This window comes from Buceros rhinoceros, unplaced genomic scaffold, assembly GCF_000710305.1.
Source record: "Buceros rhinoceros silvestris isolate BGI_N320 unplaced genomic scaffold, ASM71030v1 scaffold41912, whole genome shotgun sequence".
Classification (NCBI taxonomy): domain Eukaryota; kingdom Metazoa; phylum Chordata; class Aves; order Bucerotiformes; family Bucerotidae; genus Buceros; species Buceros rhinoceros.
The window spans coordinates 1,292-28,016 of record NW_010400280.1 but is presented as its reverse complement, the minus strand read 5'-3'; the positions used below and the strand labels follow the sequence as shown (position 1 = coordinate 28,016).

Here is a 26,725-nt window from a genome sequence, read left to right as displayed (position 1 = left end):
GGAAAATTATTTGATTGAGAACCCAGCAGCAATCTATGTAATGATGTAATGTTTTTACCAGGGTTTAACGCTTCCTTAAAATACTGAGTAAATTATTTCAGACACTTAAAATTGCTATGAACAGCTATAGAAAATGCTATGTACAGCTATAATATATATATATAACACATAACTGTACACATTAAATACAGGGTTTAGAGGTGGGCCTGTGAGAACCTCATGAAGTTCAATGAGGCCAAGTTTAAGGTCCTGCACGTGGGTCTGGGCAATCCCAAGGACAAAAACAGGCTGGGCAGAGAATGGATTGAGAGCAGCCCTGAGAAGAAAGACTTGGGAGAGTTGGTTGATGAGAAGCTCAACGTGACCTGGCAATGTGCGCTCACAGCCCAGAAAGCCAACTGTATCCTGGGCTGCATCGAAAGAAGTGTAGTCAGCAGGTTGAGGGAGGTGATTCTCCCCCTCTGCTCCACTCTTGTGAGACCCCACGTGGAGTTGTGCATTCAGCTCTGGGGCCCCAGCATAAGGACAGAGACCTGTTGGCGTGAGTCCAGAGGAGGGCCACAAAACCCATCAGAGGGCTGGAGCACCACTCCTGCGAGGAGAGGCTGAGACTGGTGGGGTTGTTCAGCTTGGGGAAAGCTCTGGGGGGAACCTTATTGCAGCTTTCCAGTAACTGAAGGGAGCCTACAGGAAAGGTGGAGAAGGACTTTTTGCAAGGGCCATGGAGTGATAGGACAAGGGGTGACGGCTTTAAACTGAAAGAGGGCAGATTTAGATTAGATGTAAGAAATAAATTCTTTACTGTGAGGGTGGTGAGGCACGGGAACAGGTTGCCCAGCGAGGCTGTGGATGCTCCATCCCTGGAAGTGTTCAAGGCCAGGCTGGATGCGGCTTTGGGCAGGCCGATCTAGTGGAAGGTGTCCCTGCTCATGGCTGGGGGGTTGGAACTAAATCTTTATGGTCAAGTGTTCAGGGCCGGGCTGGAGGCGGTTTCGAGCAGCCTGTTCTAGTGGAAGGTGTCCCTGCCTGTGTCAGGGGGATTGGAACTAGGTGATCTTTAAGGCCCCTTCTGACCCAAACCATTCTATGATCTTCTGATTATGATACATTTACATAACTAAAAACTCATTTCTAACACAGAAATCCAGAGATGATCTGGATGATGATTATTTACCAAGACAGAATATTCTAATAATTAAATTTTAGCATATTTCATATCTCATCAGATAATGAGCACGTCAACAAAATACATCTTAAATTACAATCATGTGTGGTCTGTCAATTTCCACCATTTTTAAATAGACAGATTCTCAGATCAATATGTAAAAAGTGTAAAATTTGTCTTGCACTTGATGCTAAATCAAAATAAGGCTAAGCAAAATACCACAATGCAAGAAAGATAGTATCTTAGAGTTTCTAAGAAGAATAGATGAGGGTAATGGTTTAATTTTTTAAGCTAATTAAGTATCATGCTGAATAAAGAAATTGGTGAAGATTTCACATTTGTTCTGCCCTGCACGATACATAAAGGTAAGAATAGCATTATACAAAGATACACACAAATTTAAATCACATACACTATAAAGTGTTCACACTCCCTATCTCCCAGTGGCCTTTCCTGCTTTAGCTGTGTCATTGAAAAATACCTGTGGAATTGCTGTGTCTTGAAACATCTTGGATATGTAATCTCTTAACTCTCAATACACCTGGGTTTTTTTTACAGCCCTAAGGTAGTAGTTTATTGGTATAAATCACTGTTGTGGAATAATTTCAACCTGTAAATAAATCGTAATTTCTGTAGTTTAAGCACATGCTAATCTACAAAACTGCTGTAGTGAAAAGTCATCAGTGTGCTTATTTCATAACGCTATAATTAGTTTATAAGTTAAGTAGCTGATCCCAAAATTGCCTGTATCAATTTGATGATACATGAAATCTGCTGCTCTTCTCAGTCAGAAATTAGATTTTTTTCCCCTCCCCCTGAAGCAAAGCCAGAAATATGGAAAAATGAAAAACCAAACCCAAATCTGGTCCTGATGCAAAACCTGAAATCCAATATGATTTAAAAAAGTCCACATCATTTATATTCCTTTTGAAAATATAGAGCAATTACAGATCTAGCCATAATAAGATTCTTTTTTCTGGGATATACTTTTCAAAATTTTACCTGGGGCTACTGAAGTGTTTATGTGACCCTGCCAGTAAACATACCACTTTATCCTGAATTTGCAATGAGAACAACAGAAAGACCTTCTTTCCACCCTCCAATATCTTACTTGCAAATAGGGAGGAAAAAAATCTGTCAATGAGATAAATATGGAGACACATTATGCTATTTTTACAGTCTGAATACCACTATCATTTAAATTGCTAGGGTGAAACCATGGCGTTATTATTGTCAAAATACTTACAGTGAAAGAGAATGAACAGCGTCACAGATGGCAAAGGTTAATCATTATAGTTATTTATTGAAAAAAATGTATACCTCATTATATAGCCAGTTTAACAATCCTATGAAATTAACACAGAGAAAATCACTTGGCATTGTGGTTCTTGGATTTTAAAATAATAAATTTCAAGTCAGGTTAAGGGCTTGTTGTTTAGCAATGACTTTTAATGGAAACAGTTTTATTCTGTCCAAATGTATGAGCTTACAGATAAACAGGGGAAGAACTCAGTCATGAAACATTGACGAACCAACAATGATTCAGAAATAACACTCAGCTAATCTGTTCTCTTTACATGGCTTCTCTTCTGAGACGCTTTATCTTCAAAAGGGTTATAGCAAGAAGAAAACCAGAAAATAATCACCATGGCACGTCTCAAGATGTCTGTCCTATGTACCGTGCTTGATGACAGGTCACCTAACACACTTTTGACAGTACTGTCACCCCATAACAGACTGTAATGAGTAAAGACAGGATATTTGTTCCATGGATACACATGACTGCAGTGTATTTGGTCATCTTTCTTATAGAGTACCACTGCAAGTCTGAGTGTAGACAGCAGCTGGGTGACTTTGTCCTCCTCATTTCTTGGGTATTTTTTCTCTTCAAGGCAATTTCCTCGTGCTCCTGCTTTCATAGTGGTCATAATGCAGCACTCTCTACGGGACACAGGAGTTTCTAATCAGCACTCAGAGAAAAGTTGAAAAGGGCTTTTATTTTAATTCTAAGTCCTTAATCTTCATCACTTGAAGGATAATGAGCTGCGTAATCAAAACTAGGGAACCTGACACTCAGTTCTGCCCATTTCTTAAAAATTTGCTTTGTTTTTTTCTTGTCTTCAAAGACAACCACAAAATTTCTAATCTTGAGACAAGGCAGGTCAAGACCTCGGTGAACCATCATATTTCCCCAAGCCTGGAAGTGTAAGAAAATTATGTTTCAGATAAAATAGGCAAGATTATTAGACAGAAATAAACACAGACAACAACAACACAAAAGTATGAAAATAAGTTCTTCCTCACTTGTCCACAGTCTTTACATATAATTTCCCCATTTGTCTGGTAATCGGCATGCTTATTTTGCAGTGTCTTATTTTCTCTTGTATGATAAAGACTTCTGAAAAACAGTGAGACATCAGCAGAATACATTGGTCATTCAGTGCCACATACAGACTTAAACTCACAGTGACTACAACTGCCAAAGTCAGATACAAAACCTAAAAGCCTAAAAGGCTGTAAGCTCTCTGACTGTTATGCACATTGGGGAGTTGGAGAAAATGCAAGATCGTATTTATTTCATGCTCCTAAGTAATGCTGAAATACTAATGTACTCCATGCCTCCTTTCATAGCGTTTCAGGAGCTGCATTGTCCCTCACGCATCTTAAAGTAGGAGCAGCAGGCTTTCTGAGGATAGACCTTATTTTTTTTCAGGTGCCATGGAGCTGACAAAGAAATAACCTGGAAGTTAGAGGTTTTCTTTTTATCCCCTGTAGTTCACCTCAGCCCTTAACAGAATCATTTCTGACTGTTTCCGAGTGGTTCTGACTATCCAGAGCTGCAGAGTATGTGCACATTCTTACATTGCTTAGTTTAGGAAGTGCTTGGCCTTGAGGGTTACTACTAGCCTGTGCAGAGGAGCAGTAGTTTGAGTTGACTGAAAACATTACGCTGACAAGACAATTTCATAACAAAAGCAGTTTAATGTTCAGGGCTGCCGCTCAATTTTAATTTTTTCAACATATGGATACTAATTTCTCATAACTCTTCAAAAAGTCTTTACAAATTATACCAGTGATATGTCTCAAAGAAATGAGAATATTAGAGGGCAGTAACTTGGTAGAATGGTCTCTGTTATAAAATTAGGAAAGCATGACTGATATGTAAGGTGCAATACCCATTATGGATTTACTGTAGTAAGCAAACGCAGTTGAAATTGAATTAAAACATTTTCTTGGACTCTTGGTTTCTGTAAGTGGGAAAAGAAAGTTACTTCCTGCCATCATAGCACTGAAAAGTTAAACACAGTTTAACACGAGTGTTTACCAAACTAGATGGTATCTCTTGCAATGGACGTAAGAAGGAGCAAGAACACTGCGAGAACTAAAAGGGCTGTGTCACCAGCATGAATATCCTCTAAATATACAATTATCAATGCACGGCTCGTGGCCAATACATTGTTTGAGTCACTGGCATAGTCAAACTCTTATCCTAGATCTTTTAAGGGGGTAAGTATCCGGGTAACTGCTATTCATCTTTGTTTACAGTTACACTGGGTAATACATACCATATTATATAACGTGACCTAGTTAACATCACCACAGAAGCTCTATGCTTTTCCAAAGTTTCAAGCTCTGGTCACCTTGAAATCAGGGGTAAGAACAAACATTTCCTTTAAACTCATTAAGTGTAAACTCCATGGAGCCTAGGACTTGACAATATTGGAATAACTTTTTTCTTTTTCTTCACAGAGCCTAGAAGGTTACAGAACCTGTACAGCCTCGCTGAACAGAAAATCTGTTTCTGCCTGGAAGAGATTAAGTAGTTTGTAAACACTTACTGGAAATCTTTTTTCACACTGACATGATGCATGTTTTCAATAACTTGTATGTCTTCTCCAGAACATATCAGCTTGTGGCAATTTTTGCATAGGAATGTTATTAGTGAAGGATTTTTCTTGTATGTCTTGCACTGGTCTCTCTTTGCCTTCATTTGTTTTTCCACTATACTTTGCAACTGGAAATTCTCAAGCTAGAAATAGATCAGTAAGAACACGTAACACTCTGGTGGATTGACAGTAACAGTTTTCTTTTTCAGTTATTTTACCAAGTTCACTGACAACATGACTTCTAGTCAATTTTTCTGACTTGCGTGTTTCCCTCCTTACCAGAAGAAAGGCAGACTTCTCTAAATATGCAGAAAACATAGATGATAAAACAAATAGTGGCAGAAGTATTCAAAGCCATATGTAGGAAATAACATTAAGTTTTTTCATCCCCTAAGTAGACTTCAAATAGAAAGCATTTCTCACAATATAAATCAGTCTTTAAAGGGAAAGTGCAGAGTTGCAGTAAATACCTTATTTAAATACTCTTCCTTTGGCATCTTCTGGACACGCTGAATGGCCTTATACATCATTTTCTCACGGTAGACATTAACATCTTCACGTTCAATAGCTCCTGAGCTAATTGAAGCCACAAGCGCATAGGTGCTCTCATCAGCTCGAGCTCGTCCACGAGCCTACAGTTTGCAAGGAATACAATATAAACAGCACAAAATAGGCAACAGCCTACAACACTGCACAACATTTTTTCCTGGTTTTGTAATGGAAGACAGTGTCCCCACAGAACATTTTTTCCCACTTAACTCAGACAGATAAAGAATCAGTGAATAACACAGTGAATAACTGTTTCTGCATTGTCATCAAAGATACCCGTGAAAACAGCACTCGGGACATTTGTGTTAGCACAATGTTTTGCAAAGCAGAAACTTATTTTGTCACCAAAAAATAAGCATGCATCTAAGTATTAAATAGATAACCGTTTGTGTTCAGAAATTAAGTAAGAACATGGACAAACTGGTATTTTGATATGCAATTACCTCTTTTTCAGCTGTTGGTGGTACAAATCTCTTTCATATCAGTCTGCTGATCATATTCTCATACCTTTTCTATTAAAGGAGCTTACTGTTGTGTAGAGCTTTAAATGGATGTTACACAAGGAGGCAAATTTTATATTGCATGCAAACTGAGGATGGCAACCGGAAAAGAGCCTCACTGCAAGAGCATTTTCTCTTTTAGCACGCAAGTATTTCAAAAGTATCTCCAAACGCCAGGTATATGATTTACCATTTGCATACTCCAAACAGAAAAGCACTTAAAAATAAGTTACATATGCAGTAAAGTCATACCTGTACCATCGCAATTTCATTTGTGACATGGCCATAGCAAATAACAATGTTACACTCTTTGATGTCTAGGCCTTCCTCAGCAACAGTAGTAGCAATAAGTAAATTTACATTTCCACTTCGGAATTTATCAATAACTTCCCTTTGCTCATTCTGTAAATGAAAAAAAAAAAAAAACCAAAACAAAACAACTAGCATACTAACTTTCAGTACTAGTTTCTGTGATCAATTTCTTCTAATTAAGAGGTTTAAGGAATTACAATCCCATCATTTGAGAGTGAAGTGTCAAACATCAAGTGGCTTCAAAAACTGCATTTAAGCATCTCCCAGGATCACAAACAAGGAGTTCCTATGGCATGTAACAGGTATTTAGCACCTTTTTTAATGGAGGAGGGAGCAGAAGCCAGTGTTTTTAAGGTAACTGAGCTTGGAACTTTGTAGCCCATTTTGTAAGTGCTAGGATTTTCATAATATAGTTATTCTGTCTTTTTCAATTTTTTAAAGTAGTTATTCAGAAGTTCTGGATTTCCACCACTTCAGTAATTTCAGTTTAATGATTAGACTTCAGAAATTCCAAGTTGAATTCCAAAGTATTTAAAATTTCCCATAATAAATGGAGGCCATAATTTTGGTGACCTGGGGAGCACCAAAAAGCACAGTAATGATATACTAAAAAAAAAAAAAAAAAATCCAAATCCAAACCACAGCCTTCTGAATTAGCTGGGTATTTCAAACAAGTGTGAACAGAGGGGCAGAAACTTACTATTTGCTATGTTCAGTTTCCAAACGTAGAGGCTATTGTTTTGTTTGTGCAATCTGGTGCACAGATTAAATACCAAATTTTCATAGAAAACAAGCAACTTTTTCAGAGAACAATTCCTAAGGTTTTTTTTGAAACTGAGAGCTGTTGAGGGAAATGGACTCAGCCCAGCAGTAACCACACCATTTTTGCTTAAGTGCTGAAGTAGCAATTTTATGGAGAATAAAAAGCAGAATAGAAGAGACATTTTAGGATACTGAAGTACTTTGTTTTGAAAATGTTGAATTTGGAGGTATAAATCATCAGAGAGATGTTGTGTGTGAAGTCACAATGGTATGGGACAGATTAGTTGAGTGATCAATTGTGATATTTGCATTGTGAATTTTGGCAAATTCTCTTTCCATGATTATGCACCAGTGTGAAGCATACACATAAATTGGTCTAAGTTGATTAAGCATAGATATCAGAAAAAGACAGGCATAACCAACACTGTAATTTTATTTTTTAATATAGCAACTAAAATATAATTTGAATTACTATTTTCTCAGTAAGTATAAATTGCATTTTTGCTATTGTATTTTCTTCACTTTTCTTTCCTATGCCTTACTACAACTTCTGTCCCTATATATTCCTCTAGGAAATGACTGCCTGTTACTCCTCTTGCCATGGAAGCTGAAACAAAAAAAGACCTTGTTTCTTATGGAAATCAAATTATTCTGACACTGTTACTCACCTGTCCTGGCAGGTATGAAACCAGAACTCTGGGCTCCAAACTTCTCTCTGTTCTAGTATTAAAACAAGCTCTTTTCTCAAATCATATAAAAGATTTTAATGCTGTAGTGCATAGTTCTGTACCTGAGTCATGGGTTTCATTTCGCTGTTATGTCCAGCACCGATAAGATAATGGGCCTTAATTCCCACTTCTTCAAATTTTGGGTTATCCTTAATCCACTGGAATAGAGCAAAGGCACTTTGCCGAGTCTTTGTGAAAATAATTCCTCTAGGTTCCTCAGTCTTCGTGAACTCCTCCATTAAAGTGTTTCGCAACTTTATTAGCTTCTCATTTTCATATTCTGGCTTTGTAGCCAACTCTTTCAGCTGTTTCTTTTTTGCTTTAAAAATAGCAGATGTAAATTAAGAAAAAGTAACCATGTCAAATAACAGCTCTAGAAAAAAAACAAAGCAAAGACCAGCTTTATATGCAATTCTCCCAGCAAGGCTGATTCACCTCCAGTTTGAAGAGCTGGGGCATGCTAATTATTTTTTCAAGTGAGTTTACATTCATAAAACCCATAGTAATCAAAATAAATCACCATTAATTTTTTAACATACTCTTTGCCTATATTTCAGGGTGACAACAAGCAAAAGAAAAAAACCTCTGTCTTAAAGAGCTTAAAACACAGCTTATAATATTTGCAAAACAGTTTTAAAATAACAGAAAAAGTCTTACAAGGAGAAACAGATTAATATGCAAAGCCCTCAGAGTTGATAACATTTTTATAAATTTAGATATAAATTGTCCTTGGGAGATTCACTGAAGTAGGAATCCTCACTAGAAACATAACGGGCCTGTGCAAATCATGTTGGTTCATGACCTATGGATTTCAAATATTAAATATCACAATGTATTTCAAACTTACCATGAAATAAACCTATTAGAAATTCATCTGTTTCATCCTGTTTTGATACTGCTGGTTCATCACCATCATCATCACTCGTTACTGTCTTTTTATTTTTCTCCTCTTTATAGAAGTTATTTAGGTGATTGTATGCATCCACCATTCGGATAGTGTCATTTATCTGGAGAGCATCATTGTATTTCTTTAAATGTTCTGCACAGACACGTTCCTTGCGCTTTTTTTCTATTGCAGCTAAAAGTGAAGAAAAAATAAAAAAACATGCCTCTGTAGAGAATGACCAAAAGAATCCCAAAGCTGTCATATTTTTGCTATGGAGTTACCTCTTCTCTCTTCTCTAATCACCCACTGTTCATAAGGCTGGGTTCCAAACTCAGATTTTGGATGGAGCTGGCAATAGTTTTGAATGTCTGTCATGATCTCAGTAATTCTCTCTCTAAATGGATCCTAGAAATGAATTTATTACCAAAGTAAATAAGCATCTTTTGGCAACAAAAGCAGTTAGAACCACACTGAGTAATTTTTTAAAAATGTTAAACTTTAAATAAAAAAATAAGGAAGCTTGCAAAGTGCATTTACAGTTACAGAAATAAATAGTTCAGAATAGTACAAAAATTACCCTGTGAAATAATATGTTTTTTTAACTAATGTAGTGTCACTCCAATACGAGTATTTCAACTATGGTCCAGAAGGTCTTTTGACCAGATATTTGACTTTACTGGTATTTTTCCATAAAGAGGAAAGCAGCAGATAAATAAACAGATATTCAAATTAGTACTATGGATCATAATAAATCTATAGAAAAAGAGAATTAGCCAAAAGTTTTTTATACCATACAACACACTTTTAAAGGACAATAACTTCTAAAACTGATTTTTTTGAAAAAACATACCCTTCTTTTGTCATCTGCAATTACAGTCTTCTTATACGGTTCCTTCACCTGACTCTTCAACTGGGAGGCATGCTCTTCGACAGTCATGATTCTACACGCATCAAGATTGGCACAGATCTGGGAGAAAACAAAATGTTATTTTTTAACATTTAATGAGGTATTCCTCATGAAAACCGAATTAATACAAGAGTTCCTCATTTAGATAGTGGGTTTTATATAACTTTATTTTCTTCCTACAAAAATTGGATACAGACACTATCAGCCTAAGAAAGGCCAAATCTTTGAAAAGCATTTGACATAAGCTTTTTTGGCCAGAAGTGATCCTTGCACACAGGAACACACTTACAGACCAGGGTGCAAAACAGGTATTTTGAAAAGGAAAATATACCATCAATACTTTGGAAGAGCAGATTTTGAAGCACCAACCAAATAAACAAAGACAATGGTGAAATAAAAAAATAAAATAAATATTAGGGAGTAATTGTAAAAGTAAGAGCTGGTCATGAGAGCAAAAAATAATTTGAAACTATCTTTCTTGGAACAGAAAGAGAGAGAGAAAATTTCTGTGCTCACTCCACAACTGAACTGGACTTTTCTGCTTTTGATCTCTTCTGAGAAGAAGATATGTACATTTCTGTCACGAAGTCTAAAGTAATATGGGGAAATCTTAAAATTTTTATGATCAGAGAAAACAGGAAAGGAAGTCTGGCAGGCAACTTTTTTAATGTCTTCAGCGGTAGTTATCTATTTGAGCTTGCATATTCAGATTACATTTCTTTAGATACAAAACCCAGTATCCTACCATTAAGATTTCAGAGCTCATGAAATGGAATTCTCTGCTTTTTCCATTGCCAGAAAGTTTTCTTCTCAAAATACCTTGCAATTAATCTACTTCAATACAGCATAAAAGCTTCTTGCAGGCCGCCTCACCCATTCATTATGAAATTCTGTTCTTGAGCAATTTGATAGTCAGGAGTTCTCACTGGAGTACTGGGCTAAATTCTACTTTTTTATTACTAATGTAAATTCATTGAATTTCAAGTAAAACAGTTTATTTAAGTGTAGAAATATCCAGTTATAACTCTAGAGATTCCATAGATTCCAGAGATAATTATCCAATTATCTCCAGTCAGGTGTTTATGCAACTACACAATACTCCCCTCTCAGTGAGTAACTCTAACTGCTCTAAAGGAAAACATTTTTATGCTAGCTGTATCTCACAAGTGGTTCCTGCTTGTTCAAGTATTCAACTTTGTTTTTCAACTTCTTGGATCCATACAAAAGCCCAGCTTAGTCAGTCTAGAAATACAGATATTAAATACTGTGATCTCTCTAGGATTTAGGAATAGATAGTAAATTCTAATCCATCAATGGAAACATAAGATTTTTATTACTATAAAACTTCATTATTTTGTAGATTTCTTGCCTCTGATCTTGAGAATTTTTTTCAAGAGAGGCAATCTTTTTACTTCCCTATTCAGTAAACCCTACTTCTCTGTAAAGTAACCTTTATTTGTACATGGATTCCATTAATTTTCAGTGGGTCAGTTTGCTGAATGGCTCTGAGCTGAACTCCCATGTGCACATGAAAAAAATAAGTAATATTATAAATTTGGAGCCTAACAGTGACTTTAAAAGTTTTACTTGAACAAGACAATATCCCTTTGATGGTTTGAAAGTGAGGGCTATTTACTTTCAGAATATGTTCTTCAGCTTTTGAGTGGCATGTTGCACCTCCTACACCAGGTGAGGCTGTAAGTCCTAGAATCTGAGGCTGTGGGATCAGTGGTTTGTTTTCTTTTGCCAGCTTCTTGTTCTTCATCTTTTCCTTTAGGTAACGTCGCATTATATTGTTGTAGACACCTTCCTTCTGAGTGTGATGACACTCATCGATGATGATGAGTGAAAAATCTGGGAAAAAAACCAAACAAAGGACCATTAAAATAACTAATTTTTTTTCAAATGTAGAACTGGTGTGACTAAATCGTGCAGGTAAGGACACTGCTGAATTTTTTTCATCTAAATATTACATATATTGAACAGACAAGTCATAATAATGGTTTGGCCAGATCTACGGACTGTTAACTGAGGTGATTTTGTCTCTGAAAGTGATGTTACCCAGAATAAAGCATAACAGGAGAACAACAGTCTCTCCCTTCTCTCATTTGTTTCCAGGCAAACTTTGGAATCTTTGCTGCAGTCTTTGCTGCAGTAGTTTTACATTTCATGTAATGAAAAAAAGCTTTTTTCTTTTTGCAAAACCAATCTGATGTTATAAAGAATTTCAGAGTGCTATTTTTAATAACCAGTGGTAAGAACATACAGCTCAACTCAAACCTATCTTTTATATCCACAACTGTATATGGCAAACTACATACTGTTCGTTTATGAGAAGATTCATAACATGTGAGAAGTCTTTCCGACATTCTAGAAAGGTCTGTCCTGATCAAAATATGCTTCCATTTTATAGCAACACAAAGATTTCTTCCCTAGTCCTGTCCAATTAAAAGATTTATATTCATGGAAGTGTAATTGGAAAGAACAGGCATATGGTGGGAGCACTACCAATCTCTCCTTCCTAGTGGAGGAAACTGATGAAGATTTGCAGAAGTGGTTCAGGAAGGCAGCTTGGACTGATGCAGTTTCAAACCTAAATTTCTCTTTATTTCTAAGATTTCTCAGTTATTTTGCCAATGTGAAATTACTCGCTTTGATTTTGACTATCATCTCTGTAGTGCATATTCCTATAATTACTCAGGAAGAACCTAAACCACCAGAAGAGATGTGATTCTACTAAGTAAGTGATATAGCTTTTAGAAAGACCATACAGTGATTTCTGCCCTTGGTAAAGAGGGTAAACATTTGGTAAAATGCAATTAAGAGAGTTCCCTCCCTTTCTCTGAGACTGGAATTCCATGTTACATGTAATGCAGACCTCTGTGGAAATAGATGAAAAAAATATGAACAGAAATTAGAAATAAAAAAGCTTATAACTAATTAGGATGATTTATATAGGCTGTGAGTTAACCAAGTCATAGCCATAAAAATGGAGCTTGCTCTGTTCAGGCTTGTTTGGCTTTGGCCCAGCTGCACTTACTAGCACAGGTCTAATAGCAAGGAAACACGGCTGTTTTCAGGGCCACCTCAGATCTGGAAAAAATATAGCTTCTTATGAATGAAACTTTGCAAGGTGCAGAACCCCTTCAAAAAACCATTTCATTACACGAGCTGGTTGGGACTCAGCACAATTCTAATCAGGTCAGCAGTTCCCGTAGAAATGTTCAGGAACCTCTATATGGCATTCCCACATGATTCAGATTTGGGAAGGTTTATTAGGAAGGTGGAACGGAAATAAGCATAAGAAAATCTCTGGTACTCTGCCTAGGTTAATAAAAAGGCATTCTGAAGGAGCAGAAGCAAATCTGAGGTACCCGAGTGGCTCTGCAGGAGTTAGTTTGGATCAAGCAGTACTCCAGTCAGCACTAAGCAATGACTGACACAGACTGACCCTCAGGTTTCTCTGCTGTCTCTGTAACACCCAGACAAGTACCTCTTTTATCTCAGATGCCTTATTTTGAATAGCATAGCTCAGCTACATCCTGCCTCACCTGCATGCAGATAGACGGTGAAGTTAACATCTCACAGAGGAGGGTCACTGCAGCCCAAATCCTGGAGCTGAAGTCAGAGACTGATCCATTATTCGTACGTCACTGACAGATAATACTATTTCTTTCTGATGTTCCATAGATTATCGGCCACTTTAGTATTCTGGGCCAACAATTTTATGCCATCTCATGTCATATCTTTTGTTTTCTTCAACTTCCTTCATCTGTTATAAGAGATCATTCTATCTGCCAACCTCAGAGAAATATAAGTAACTGTATCTCTCTACATTAGCAAAACGGTACAGAGTTTAAAGAATGCAGTTTTTAAACAGATTTGCTTTCATCTTGTGTTCCGTTGTATTTCTCAAATTACCAACTACATTTGAATTTTTATAATTTTGTCTCATCCTGCTAATGGCTTCTGTGTGATATAACTCAATGATCTACCAAGCTTGGAAAGTGGAACCAGCACAGCTGCATTTGCATGAAGTTGTGCTTGAGCTAGGTAAAATAGGAAGCATAACAAATATTTAGTACAACTGAACTGTTAAGACTCTAATTTGGCTTGAAAAAATTGCACGCTCATTAACTAAGATCTGGTTTTGACTCTTAGCTGGCATTTATAAAACCAGTCAACTGAAAAAACTATGAACTACTGAATGTGGTACATTTTTACTCTGCAATTTTCCAGAACAGACATACTTTTACATCTTCTGTAAAAATTTCAGAGTTAAAAACTTGCCTGATATGTGGACACCTTCATCTTCGTCGGCAGCATTTAACAGTGAATTCTCAAGGATCTGTGCTGTACTGATGATTACATCGTATCTTCTGACAACTTCAGGAAATGAGATTTTTAGTTGCGTATCACCACTTAAACCAATAACCCGATACCAGCGCTTCAGGAATGGATTAAACTCCTTTCGTAAATGCTGTTCTACCAACGGTACCTGAAAAAGAGTTTCCAAAGAATTTAAACCAGAGCGTTAAAAACACATACCTGTTTGCTGGAAATGTTGTTAGGTGAACATAAACTTTGTGCAAAATATACTTTTTATAAAAAGCAAACATCCCCTGCAGGTTATGATGAAAAAAACCCCACCAAACACAGAAAACAAACCCAAGCACTAAAAATCCCTAAACCAGCCCCTCCCCTCCAACTGCTCCTACAAAACCTTTTTCTCCCAAGAACTTCAGCTTAACTGTGCCTCAGAAAGACTGAACAAACCATGCACACTCTGGCACTTTGACTGAGCTAAAAATGTGCTATCAATTTTATTCTTATGGGAGGATACGAATAATTTTTATTTTATTAAATTCTTAAATGTATTTCCATATTTTATATTACAATAGAAGATTATGTATGCTAAATTTAACTGCAAAAATTACAGCAATTATCAGAAGATCTGATAGAATGGTCCCTAACTACTCTGAAACTCATTACGTGGCCTTCATTACCAAATCCAAACATGGAGTGTCAAAAATATTTTATTTTTTGAAATAGTATTTTAATTCTATTCACTCTAATAGGAAATTGAACTTTTCCCAACAGTGTGGTCATGAGGGCACATCTAAACTTGAACTTGCACTGGAGTAAACGAAAATCATTCACGCTTGCAGCATGATGATGAGGCACTGGAGATGACAGTCTAGAGCTGTATGCTTTTAAACATAGCTACATCTGGAGAAGGTGAGAAATGTGTTTATATTCATTTTACGAGTTCCATATTAACAGTGCATGAGGTTTTAAAAGATAATAAATTTTTACAAAAATGGACCAACATACCTTATTAACAAGTACTATAACTTTTCCAGGCTCTGATGCTCTTTTCTTCTTATCCAAGTGATCTTTGGTAATGTAAACAGCCACTCGGGTTTTACCACTGCCTGTAGGGAGACATATTATAATATTCTCCCCATTCAGTGCTGGCTTCGCAACTTCCATTTGGTAATCTCTTAGGATCAGATCTGGCTCAGGTGAAGCTCTGCTCTCCGTTTCATCTTCATCTAAGGGTACAAAGAAATGTAAGTATCAAGTAGGAGGCATAGAACATTTATCAGAATATTGACAAGTGTCAAAGGAAAAAATATTAATATACTATCACAGGCATCTCCTGAATAAAGAGGAACAGGACATATTAGCATAAGCAATGCTGCTCTGTGGACCTGTGCAACCCTGGATCAGAACTGCTTACATCCAGTCACCAATCAGGGTAGGTGGAATAAGCCACATTATGTCTTCACCCATCTATGTTGACACGACTATTATTATGTATGAATTCGAACAATACAGTTCAGTAGCACTGGGACCAACAAAGGTTGTGTTCAGAGCTGCAGTATTTATAATCTAGCCAATCTTATATGACGTTCTCTTTCATCAGTACTGAAATATATTTGGTTGCAAGTGAGCTACCTTTTTAAACACTTCCCAGAGGATGAAAAAAAGGATGGAGCCATAGAAAGAAGAAGAGATAGGGAACACTTAAAAAATGATGAAGGGAGTTGTAAAGTATAAAGATCAAAAAGATAAGAAAATTCAATTGCCCATACAAGACAGAGCTAATTGCAGAATGTGTCACACCTATTCACGGTAGATTGCGCTGCTTCCAGGCTGACTCATAACATAATGCAATCGAGCTGTTCACTAAAAAGCCATATACATTTGCCACCTCAAGGCCAAAATCTTCCACGTATCATATAAAATGCAATGGCAGGGATTCACATCTATGGCTTACAGGTGAAAGAAAAAATGTTCAAAAGTGGAAAAATGCTGTTGCATTATTTCAGGCAGAAGAAAAGCATATCAAGTCTCTCAAGTTGACATATATTTAGGAAATCAGAAATTCTATGTAATAATATCAGAGGGATTTATTCAATGGAGTTTGGAGGGTTTTTTTTTTTTCCTACAGATATGTTTAAATCCCCTTCCAAGCATTAACTATCCCCAAAGAAGAAAAGGCACAAATTCATTATATTAGACTAAAAATGAGGGAAAAAGCCTATAGTTTTATTTCCTGATATCATTAATTGAAGAATCATGAGGATTTTATTATTACTGATACATTACACACAAAGTAAGTGTATTTTTCTAGTATCCCTGATTCCATTAAATAAAATTAAACTAACAAAAAGTAATGAAGCTTGATAAAATACTGCTGATGGAAACACCGGAATGCCATTCTTAAGTGTTTTTTGTTTGTTTTGCCTTTTAGCGTGAGCGCAATACTACCTGGAACACAGGGAAATTCATACCAGAGAGTACTTGCTGTTACTTATCTGATTTCTACTACTCTCTTTTGAGGAAGAATGTTGTTTGCTTTCTGGTTGGCTAAACTCAATAGTTCAATCATATTGAAACTAGCACTTTATCACCCATCTGTTTGGTTAAATTTCAGTTCCTTAACATACTCAGTTAACTGTCCAGGTCTATATTTAACTTAGCTCTCTCCCAGCTTCTCAGGCCGTGTTTAGATAAAGGCTAACACGGGGATATGATTCCATTAAAGAATTTCCATCATGCCCAGTGTAACTTGAGGGAAGTTGTCTGCCTTCATACAAGGCTCATATGAATTGCTGCTCTGGGCTAAAAGAAACATGCTAATTATTCTTCTATTGTCCTTCCACCATGTTTCTTAAAAGTAAAATGATCCTTGCCAGAAAACTGCCTAAATCCATGGTTCTTTGCATTAAAATCCAAATCATGTCAGCGCATTAAGACACTATCCAAGCATCTCCGTTAATAAAACAGCCTTACTGCAAATTTTCAAATTATAAAACCCAAAAATATCACAAAGTCCATCTGTATCTCCTTAGCTTTTTTCTCATAGTTGTTCTCAGTGAGTTTACTAGGCATGATTAAAGAGCATGAAATTTTTGAAAACATTTTAACTAGTTGTTTTTAAAGCCCATATGGAAACATAGCATATAGCAAGTAAACACTGGAGAAGGATCTGTTCTGCATTCTTCAAGCAACTGTAGTGGTCTGTTTTTTTTTTTTCTGTTGGACTGCTGGACAGAGACAATGCCCAGTTTACTTAATGGGATATTTTTCAGGAATCTTAAAGCATCAGGCCTTACATTTATAGGTGTGCTGCCACATATCAGCCTGAAAAATTGATATAACGTGAATGTCCACAGAACAGAGAAGTTTCTGTGCCCAGATACTTCATGTGATACTGTGAGGAAAAAAATACAATGTGACTGATGAGTCATCTCAGCTGACGCAGAAATGCAAAGTATATTCTTCAGGGTCAGCAATGCATAAACTAAAATCCTATAGGGTAGCACCTTGGATCTGGGATACCCTGAATTTTCTGTGTACTTACAAATGGACATTATATGGATTTCAAGATTATAAAGCAAGAAGCTGTTTTAAAAGCATTTACAGTAAACACTTTCCAGGCATATGCTATATAACATTTGCATTGACTTTACTGATCTAATACTAGCTTTTATTAGGCAGAGCTGGCCTGCAAGGTACCCGGATTGTTTCTAGTCCTCCTAGAAGACAGTCCCAGCACAAACTTTATAAAGGCTAGATTCCACATTTAACTGGTTTAACTGGTTCCTCTTGAATTCTGTGTTGTTCACCATGGTGGACAACTGAAAATTTGTTCTGCCCAAGGTCTAATATTAAAAAAAAAGAAGAAAAAATATTGGGATATCTTTTACAACACCAGTGTTCAACTGGACTCAGAGTATATACAGAGCAATTTCATGTCTGCAAAGTATTATGTAAACAAAGTCCAGTACTTAGTTTAAAATTGTACTTAGAACTTGCACATATGTTTAAATGTGAGATTTGCAAAGGTCTTCAGATAGTAACCTCCATTGATTAGGCCCCTTTTACAAACAGAGCTACTAAATTACTTAGGTCCAAAGCGACCTTCACCACTCTTCTGCAGGTACCCTGAAATTGCTTGTTCTCACCCTCAGAAGCCTCTAAAGCATGTCCTATTACCACTCACTTACCTTGTGCAGGGCCCAGGCACAATCTAGCTCCTCTCTGAGAGCAAAAGAAGCACATATATGTGACAGCATCATGAATATCTGTACAGGTGACTGCACTGGATGACTTCTGGAAATCTCTTCCATCCTATGTGATTCTATCATTCTGCATCACTGACCATTTTGCATGATGATGATGTCTAGAGACCTATTCAGATGATCTCAGCAAACCAACACTTCTGGACCTCAAGCCCAGACTCATAAAAATGGCATCATTTTTTTTCCAACAAAATAAAAGGAACTCCAGCACCTAAATACTGTGAACTAGAGTTCAAGTGAAAGCCTTCCGTTGATTTTTGTTCTAGCCCTTTCACAGAGAGAATATCCTCCAGAGCTTATTTTGCAATTACTAAATAAGAGAAGGGAAACATACCTGAGTCACTGGTTGTATAGGTCTGTTCCAGGTTTTCATTCAAGTTACTGACACTTCCATCTCCTATGGAGACATATTAATCCAAATGAAAAACACAAAAAATATAATGTAGTATATTTGCTATACAAACATAAATTGGAAAACCATATTGTTTGCTCTCCAAGTTGTTAAAATAGGCTAGAGAAATGTTTAGTGGGGTGGCCGAGGTATAATTTACTTTATTAAACTTTTTCTTTAGGTAAAGAAAAACCTGTGAACAATATAATTCATTTTCTTATGGAAGAAAATATGGAGGGGAAGATGAAAATCCAAAACATAGCAGAAGTAAGGCAACGTGGATCATCATTTATTGTTGTCAGGCATTGATGTTCCGTTTGCTCGAAAGCAAGAGTCCAGACACAACCGCCTGCATTATCTCCTGTAGTCCTATTTTACTCTATCTTTTCAGAGGGGTGAAGAACCAAAAAAAAAAAAAAAAAAGAAAACCCATGTTGGTCTACTGCATACAGAGTGATGCTGGCAAACTGAAGAGATTCTCTTTTATCCCCTGTAAGCCATGTGAGTTGTATGTGCAGTGAAAGATTATCAAAACCAGAATGGGTTTTTTTAAAAAAAGGGTTTCTTCATGTAACATGAAAAGAGTAAACCATAGTTTCCAGATAAATAAAAGCACAGAGGGATTATTAAATCTTCCAAACTGTTTGCATGTGAAAGCAGAGAACCTGGACGCGGCCGCAGACAGCTGGCAGGTTCACGGTCGATATTCTATGTTAAGCTCTCCCTCTGCTGGCCAAGGGATGTATTACACCGACTTATTTTCAGTCGCTAGGTTTTGGAACTGTTCTTGGGCAACTCTCTGCAAACAGCCTCACCCTGCACCGTCAGCTTACCTGCAGCACTTTGCAGCTGAACTTACAGTGTGCAAGAGAAATCAGTCAGAATAATATCACTGACCTACGTTTTGCTTAATTATCTCATGAACTTGGGTCCCATCTTTCATAACTTTTTCCAGTGAATATCCCATTATGGTCCATATCTATATTGTCCCCAAAGTAATTCATAAAGCAAAACAGATACTGCAAATGAGAGTTTAGAACTGAATGGAAGTTACAGTGTCTTAGAATGGTAGTTCTGAAATACACACTACAAAATCTTGGTGAGGTGGAAATTAAACCAAGTCTGAGTTCAGCAAAAGCTTAGACTTTCCTTTATGCAAGTTTTGTTCTCCTTGAAAGGTGAATGTATAACAGAAACAAATCTGCTATTTCACAGAACGAGTATAATACACAACTGAAATGAAGCTACCTTAGCTACCAGTGAGAGTCTTTAAATCTTCATTTTTGTTTCTTCTAACATGAAAAGTGATGCAAACATCTGTCTTGCTGCCCCAAAGTTTTCATCATTTATTCCATACAGATCTCAAAATCTCATCCAACTATGAATCACCACCATCGATAGGAAGTGTTATGATGGGCAAAGGCATTAAAGACTTTAAGCACCTAAGTTAAAAGCCTAGTCTCCTAGAAATCAGTGCAATCAACCCAAAGGCACTTAAAAATATATTCACAGTAGAAGCCTGACTTGCATAGAATTTCCCTATTATTAAATAACAGCGTGCATTTAACGTCATATTAAAGGACAGCATTGTCCTGAAAAAAGAAGAAAACTTCACTGGTGGTAATTCATGTTCAAAAACCTGAAACAAACTGTTAAGTAGCATTAGTGGGAATTCCAGCTACGAAGATGACACTGCTATCTCTCAATTTCACTTTCTAGGAATCCATGAGGATAGGAAGGAGAGGGCAAAATTAAGATTCTATGTAACTATTCCATGTGGCCTACCATTTAAAATGACCTACCGAAAGACGCATATGCAGCAGAGAAAGTGCATTCACAACACCTTTTTTACATAAATACCTGAATTACAGCATGCAGCACGCATCACAAAATAATCTCCCAGCAGAAAATGTCATTGGTGAAGTGAAATACAAAACACTCATCTTCCAGATGAAAGGTGAGTAGGATAATGTTCTCCTCTTTCAGCTCTGGCAGCTTTCTTGAATTATTTTAAAATAAACGAAAACCAGTAAGCCTTTCCAAAACAATGAAGATGAGAGAGTTGCTATTCTAATAGCTGTTTTCCCCACCTTCACTAGTTTTCCCTTAGAGTGCTACTTGCTCCTTATAACGCAGCATATTCCACAGACAGAGTTTCCACCACTTTGCACTGAATAATAAGTAAGCAAAAAGGTAATGGAATGCTATGGGGGTGGTGGTGGTGGGAAAGGATCTATGCAATATTAATTTTAAAAATCTTCCTTTCCTGTCCTGTGCTACATCATGTCAGAGAGTAGGTTTTGAATATGGAAAATATAAATGAAGAACCAAAATATAAGCAGGCTATTAAAACTGGTCCCACTTTCAAATTAATGGGCTATTTTTCTAATCTGAAGTGTTGAGATGTTCTGTGAGACATTATTAGGCTCTCCAGTTAATTACTGTGTAATTTTTTGTTCCAATCAACTTTTCTTTTTTATGAAACAGGCCTTGAAAAACAGAGCTGTTATTTATTTAAATTGTTGTTTATACAGGAAACTGTAGCCTTAATCCAAGTGTTTAAATTCTGACCTTGAAAACTTACTGCTTTTGTGTTGCTAATTGCATGTACAGTTTCTTACCTGTGTTTCTGCATGCAAAATTTCCCTCTAGTTTTCCCTTAGGCAAAATGATCCGTTTCTATTTTGTCTTTACGACCCTACTGCCCTTCTACCTTCTGACTCCCTCTCCCTCAGCTACTCCAATAAAAGGGTCAGAGGAAGTTTTAGATACAATGCAAATTGCAGTAATCTGAAGTGACTTGAAAAAGCTTTTTCTTCTTGAAATTTGTCCTTCTCAATACATGAAGGAGTGGTGGGAGTGTTCTGTGAAACTGACAACGTTTGACAGCATCAAATTGCAAATTAGGTGGGTTCCCAGCCTACTTGGAAGAAGAATCTAGGCTCCAGTTGTATTTTCAGCTGCCTGGTCTAAAAATACAGTCTTAGGAGATCATGAGAAAGGATGGAAATGGAAAACTATTTGAGTGCTGTTAAGTCTGTGTGTACAAGCGCATAGAGATCAAACCTTACGGCACTTCAAGATGGCTGAATGTGAGCCAGGTCCTCTATAGCCATCTTCATCCGTCTCCTGGCAGCCCTTGCCACAGACAGATCTACACTGCTGGCTTAGTTCAACTCAGAGGGGGCACATTTACAATGAATCTGTCAATTGTCCCCACTTATATTACTTTGGTTCCTATCACAGAGCTGGTGTGGATCAGGAAATGAACTCCTGTCAGCTGAAACCAAATGAGATGTGTTCCAGCCACTTGCAGGCATGCAATCCACACCAGACTACAGTCAATCTGAGCCAAACTGCCAAATACATGTAGTACATACACCCTCAGCACCATTTCACCGAACAGATCTGCTCAACTGCCCAAACTGCAAATACCCAGTGGCTATTAAATTCAGTGCAGTTCAGTGCTGAGGAGGCCATAGCTTTCAGGCTAGAATTAACTCATGGCTAGTTAATAGCTACTACATCTAAGTCATCTGTAACCCTCAACCTGACGAGAGTCAGGTAAAAGATCAGGCTAACAGCAATGACAACCTGCCTTCAGAGAGGCGATGATCAAGAGCCTCAACCTTGCCCTGAGAGGATCCTAACTAAGAGTGAGGATAACTCAGTCTGATCCATTCTGAATCATCACTAAATATTTAGCACCTCTTTTCTACACTTCCAGATTATGTTCTAATGAAGGAAAACCAAGTTGATATTTTTGCTGTAATAATTCACTACTTGCCACAAAACGTTGTGATAGGCTGTTAATACCATGCTAAATGAGAAACAGGCTACTACTGTTTCACACTGAAAGGGCCAATTTATAAAAAAATTTATTCATGTTTGATAAAATGAGCAGCCTTCGCTGTCTTACTCCTTTGGCTGAGTAAGCACACTAAAATAATTTCAGGCAGGATTTATCTCAGTTGCAACTATTGTTTGAGCTCCATCTGAACTTGTAACACCTATGAATGGTTCCTTAATCATACAGCATATGTTTGAATTATTAGTTCCCAGTTATGTCTGAGAATTCCTACTGGTAATTGCTGTTGCTCATCAACAACTCCCAAGGCATGTTTTTAAAAGTGGATCCATACGAACTGCACGCCATGACAATTTCTATAAATTTGTACTAAAAAATGTACTTCTAAGCAGGTGATGTGACAAAGGTTGTTTGATACTCTGTAAATATAAATCCTTAAAATAAACAGAAAGATTACTTGTTGGACAGCACTAAGAAACTTAACAAAACCAACAATGTTCTCCAACATAGGATTATTAGCTATGTAGAAAGAAGTACAGCTGCAGTTATAGTGGTATAGAAACATTCCTCTTGATTTAAACTTTGTCAACACTGGGAGCAGCTGTCAATGTAAACCCAGTTTTCAGTGGATAGAATAAACAGACCGTGAATAGGTCTGAAATCAAGTATTCATTTAATATTTTTTTTAAATTAACAATATTAAATACATTTAAAAATTACCCATTTCTTCATATGGTAAATTAAAAAATAATAATAAGTTGTTAAAAGTGCTATTTAAGAGGAAAGGAAGATTATTAATATTGCACAATTAGAAGAAAATCAAGTGGCCCATAGTACATAAAACATCATCAGGATACAGAAAATGTCTATATGAAGAATGCACAGTTTGCTACAGATATTTTGGCCACATCCTCCTCAGCCATTCTGTTCTGTGCTGGCAAATCAGTTTCTGAACCAGTTCTTACTTTTCAGATTAATCAGTTCGACAACATATTCTTGTCCTAGAGAAACTCTTTTAACTGAACAAATTTGTAGAGCTAATCTTTCCTACTGCTCTTAATTCATAGGAAGAAGTGGAATTGACTGCTTGCAAAAAATCATGATTTACTTTTTCTGTTCATTCCCTTTACCTCAACAGTACCGTATGCTCCTGAATTTTTGAGCAAGACAGAACCTAATGCACCAAGAATGTTCTCTCAGTTACTTGCAATTACTAAAGTTTAACTGGTACCAGCACAAAATACTACTTAGTAGACATACCTGAAACTACAAAATTCTTTCCAACAGATGTTTCCAATACACTGTTCTCACTGCTGAAACTATCATTCATTTTTTCTTGCTGTTTCAAATCCTCCACTACGACATATCCTAGTTGGCTTGAAGCTTCTGTTTCATTGTTTATACTGTTCTTCATCCCGTTTTGTCTGTTCTCTGTTCCTAGAAAATAGAGATTCCAAGCCACTATAAAACATTTAATTTCTTTCAGTGTGGAGCACAGAAAACAGAAAACTAACCTGCATTTGTCATTTGCATGATGAAGACACATTGAATTCACATTGGTCCTGTGAGTTCATAAATGGATGTACCTTACAGCAGGGCTTCAAAACTTGCCCATAAACCAGAAAACCTGAGAGAGCTTTCACAAAATGTTTTCCCTCCCTCCGACTCTTTGTCTTGTTTTGAATACAGAAATTTATTTCGAGATTTATATTTTATAAAGTTCTCTATTTCTATGCATAGGTATGTGCTAATAACAAGTATTTTACTGTAGTAATTCATTGAGGATCAGCCTGAAGCGACAAAAAGTAGCACCACTCTTCTCCTTCCAAGGTACCCCACGAACCTGTTCTCAGCGCTTCCTGTCTATGACCTTGTATCAGTGGATGCCACAGCAATCGTACACTTTAAGTATCTATGCATGTACAGGATGGTGTACATGGAAAATTTCTTACCCTCTGGTAAGAGCAACACAATTTATGCTTTACTTAATTAATCCGCACAGTTTCTTTCAGGGCCTGCGTCACCTAACATTATTGACAAACAGTGGAATAAATGCATTCATTCAGTATTGCAAAAAATTAAACTAATTAAACTTAAGTTTTGTCCTGTATGGTCTGCACTATACTGAAAATTCAGAAATGCAAAGATTGGAAAGAATTGAGAAAAGAAATATGACAAGAATTTTAATAATTTGTATATTTGTTAAATATCTATTACTTTGTTTACCTTATGGATAACAAAGTAACAAAGACAAGAATTCAAGCCTGACAAAGCTGCAACACAAAATGAAAATTAGAGCCACATTAGCTGCTGAGCTATTCCCAGAATCTGACTTTCCCTCAGCAGTATCTTTTGAGGCTCTAACTTGATTGGTCTTGTCCTCCAGGCTAGAACACTCAACCTCTTTGAACTGTATGCTCAAATATGGCAGCTGCTTATCCGAGTCTGGCAGAAGACAGGGTGATTCCCATCTTCAACTGGAAGAGACACCCTCTTCCCTTCTTATCCCATCTTAATGCATTGTCCCATGTGCAGCAACTGAAAGAACAGAGATGTAGTTCTGGTGAGCTCCTCAAGCGAGAAGGCTGAACCTGCCAAATACAAAACCTGTTAAAAAACTTTAGCCTCAGTAATCTCCTGAAACATATGTGGAGCCCAGTAAAAAAAATGAGGGACAGAGTATTTGGGGGCTGCTTCCTTTTTCATATTTTAGAATCCTGAGAAGCACTGGGATAATTTTACAATATCATAATCATTGTACAGGAATAAAAAGTAGTAGCCAAAAACCTATAGTTCTTATAGTTTATTTTCTATAAATAATCTCTTTACTAGTTTATTCTCTTATTTATAGCAAATTTTATATAATGTCTTGAGACTTGTCCCCAAGGAGACATACTGCAGTGTACTTTAAAATGCCCCATATATTTGTAAACCATTCTATAAAGGAAACACTAATCCCTGTGTTGAAGGAAAAATCTAGAAAAGGTTTGTTTTGTTAGTCCAAATTAATTTTCGGAATATTTTTAATGAATTATTATAAAAACATCTCATTGAAAACCAATAGGTTATAAAAGGTAAGGATTCAGTTTAATTACAACTACATACATATTACCGTAATTCTGATATTGCTTAATAAGGATTTTTAGCGTTTAGGAAGCTATTGAGTAAGCTGTTAAGTTATTTGATTTTGAAGGCCCAGACAAGTGGCAGCATTAGCCTCAGTGTCACAGTGAGAACCCTGCATCATTTCTAAGTAACAGTACAAAAAAGACATATTAAGAAGCCACACATTAGTACTAGTGAAATAAGATGATTACCTCCTGTATTTCCACTTAAATCATCTGCAAGGTCTCCATGTTGGGTTTCACGCAGAGCCATCAGAAAACGAGAGAACCAATCTTTTTTCTGCACTATTCTGCTCAATAGCTCCCTTGCACCATCTCTGTTCCCACGATTATCAGTAATGGTCTGGATCTGGTGAAAATAATAAAAAGAACCCCAATCCTAAGAAAGACTTTGTAAATGGTTCAGGGAAGTCAGTAAGAATAGAATAGGCACAAAAGCATTTCTCTGTCATCATTAAAACATACTTAAAAATAAAGATATAATGTGGACCTGCCACTCATCAGAAGAAACTTCCTGCAGTTTTGTCCAACTTCATGTTTATCCCATATAGCTTTGGGTAGGATATATAAAACTTATGAGACCTGAAATTTCATTGGAGAGATTGATAACACTTGACAGTGGCTATAAAAACAACCACCATATAATTATTATTATTGTGGAATAATAATTGGTGTTCACACTGGTCTAGGGAATAGCCAACCTTGATTAAGGGGGAGGGATGTCATACGGCTTACCAGAGCGCAAACTCAATCTGCAACATGACCTCATACATAAAATGGAACATTTCCCTTCTTAAACTCTGGCTTCATCATCTCAATTCCTATATAAAGAGACCTCTAAGTCTCTAGAAAGTGGCTACTGCCCACAAAAAAGCTACAGAATAAGTGTCCCAAGGCCGTCACAAGCAGAATTTCACACGTGATCCCATGAACAACAAAATGACCATCCCAAATGCAAAGCAGCCTGAGACAGATGTTCAGTCTTTAAGGGCAGTTTTGCTGAGACTCAAAAATCATCCTTCCTCACACGCAAGAAAATTGGCAGGCATAGCAGCGGGAACCCCTGACTGAGACTGAACACCAAGAGGAAGTGCATGGGAAGTGGAAGTAG

The 26,725-nt window shown here is 36.8% G+C and overlaps 1 protein-coding gene across 1 annotated transcript in view; it reads right to left on the bottom strand.

Annotated features, from left to right (window-relative positions):
* Positions 1–3,179: 3,179 nt before the first annotated feature.
* The window catches only part of IFIH1 (interferon induced with helicase C domain 1), a 24,830-nt gene continuing 1,284 nt past the window's right edge, over positions 3,180–26,725 (bottom strand). The window contains exons 2-17 of the mRNA XM_010131790.1: positions 25,807–25,963; positions 23,750–23,926; positions 20,391–20,396; positions 18,625–18,699; positions 15,031–15,251; positions 13,987–14,194; positions 11,333–11,550; positions 9,640–9,756; positions 9,071–9,194; positions 8,751–8,981; positions 7,966–8,222; positions 6,354–6,503; positions 5,523–5,684; positions 5,005–5,195; positions 3,470–3,563; positions 3,180–3,362 (exon numbers count right to left, since the gene is read on the bottom strand). Coding sequence (XP_010130092.1) covers positions 3,180–3,362; positions 3,470–3,563; positions 5,005–5,195; positions 5,523–5,684; positions 6,354–6,503; positions 7,966–8,222; positions 8,751–8,981; positions 9,071–9,194; positions 9,640–9,756; positions 11,333–11,550; positions 13,987–14,194; positions 15,031–15,251; positions 18,625–18,699; positions 20,391–20,396; positions 23,750–23,926; positions 25,807–25,963 — 2,571 coding nt within the window. The remainder of the gene's footprint in view (positions 3,363–3,469; positions 3,564–5,004; positions 5,196–5,522; positions 5,685–6,353; positions 6,504–7,965; positions 8,223–8,750; positions 8,982–9,070; positions 9,195–9,639; positions 9,757–11,332; positions 11,551–13,986; positions 14,195–15,030; positions 15,252–18,624; positions 18,700–20,390; positions 20,397–23,749; positions 23,927–25,806; positions 25,964–26,725) is intronic.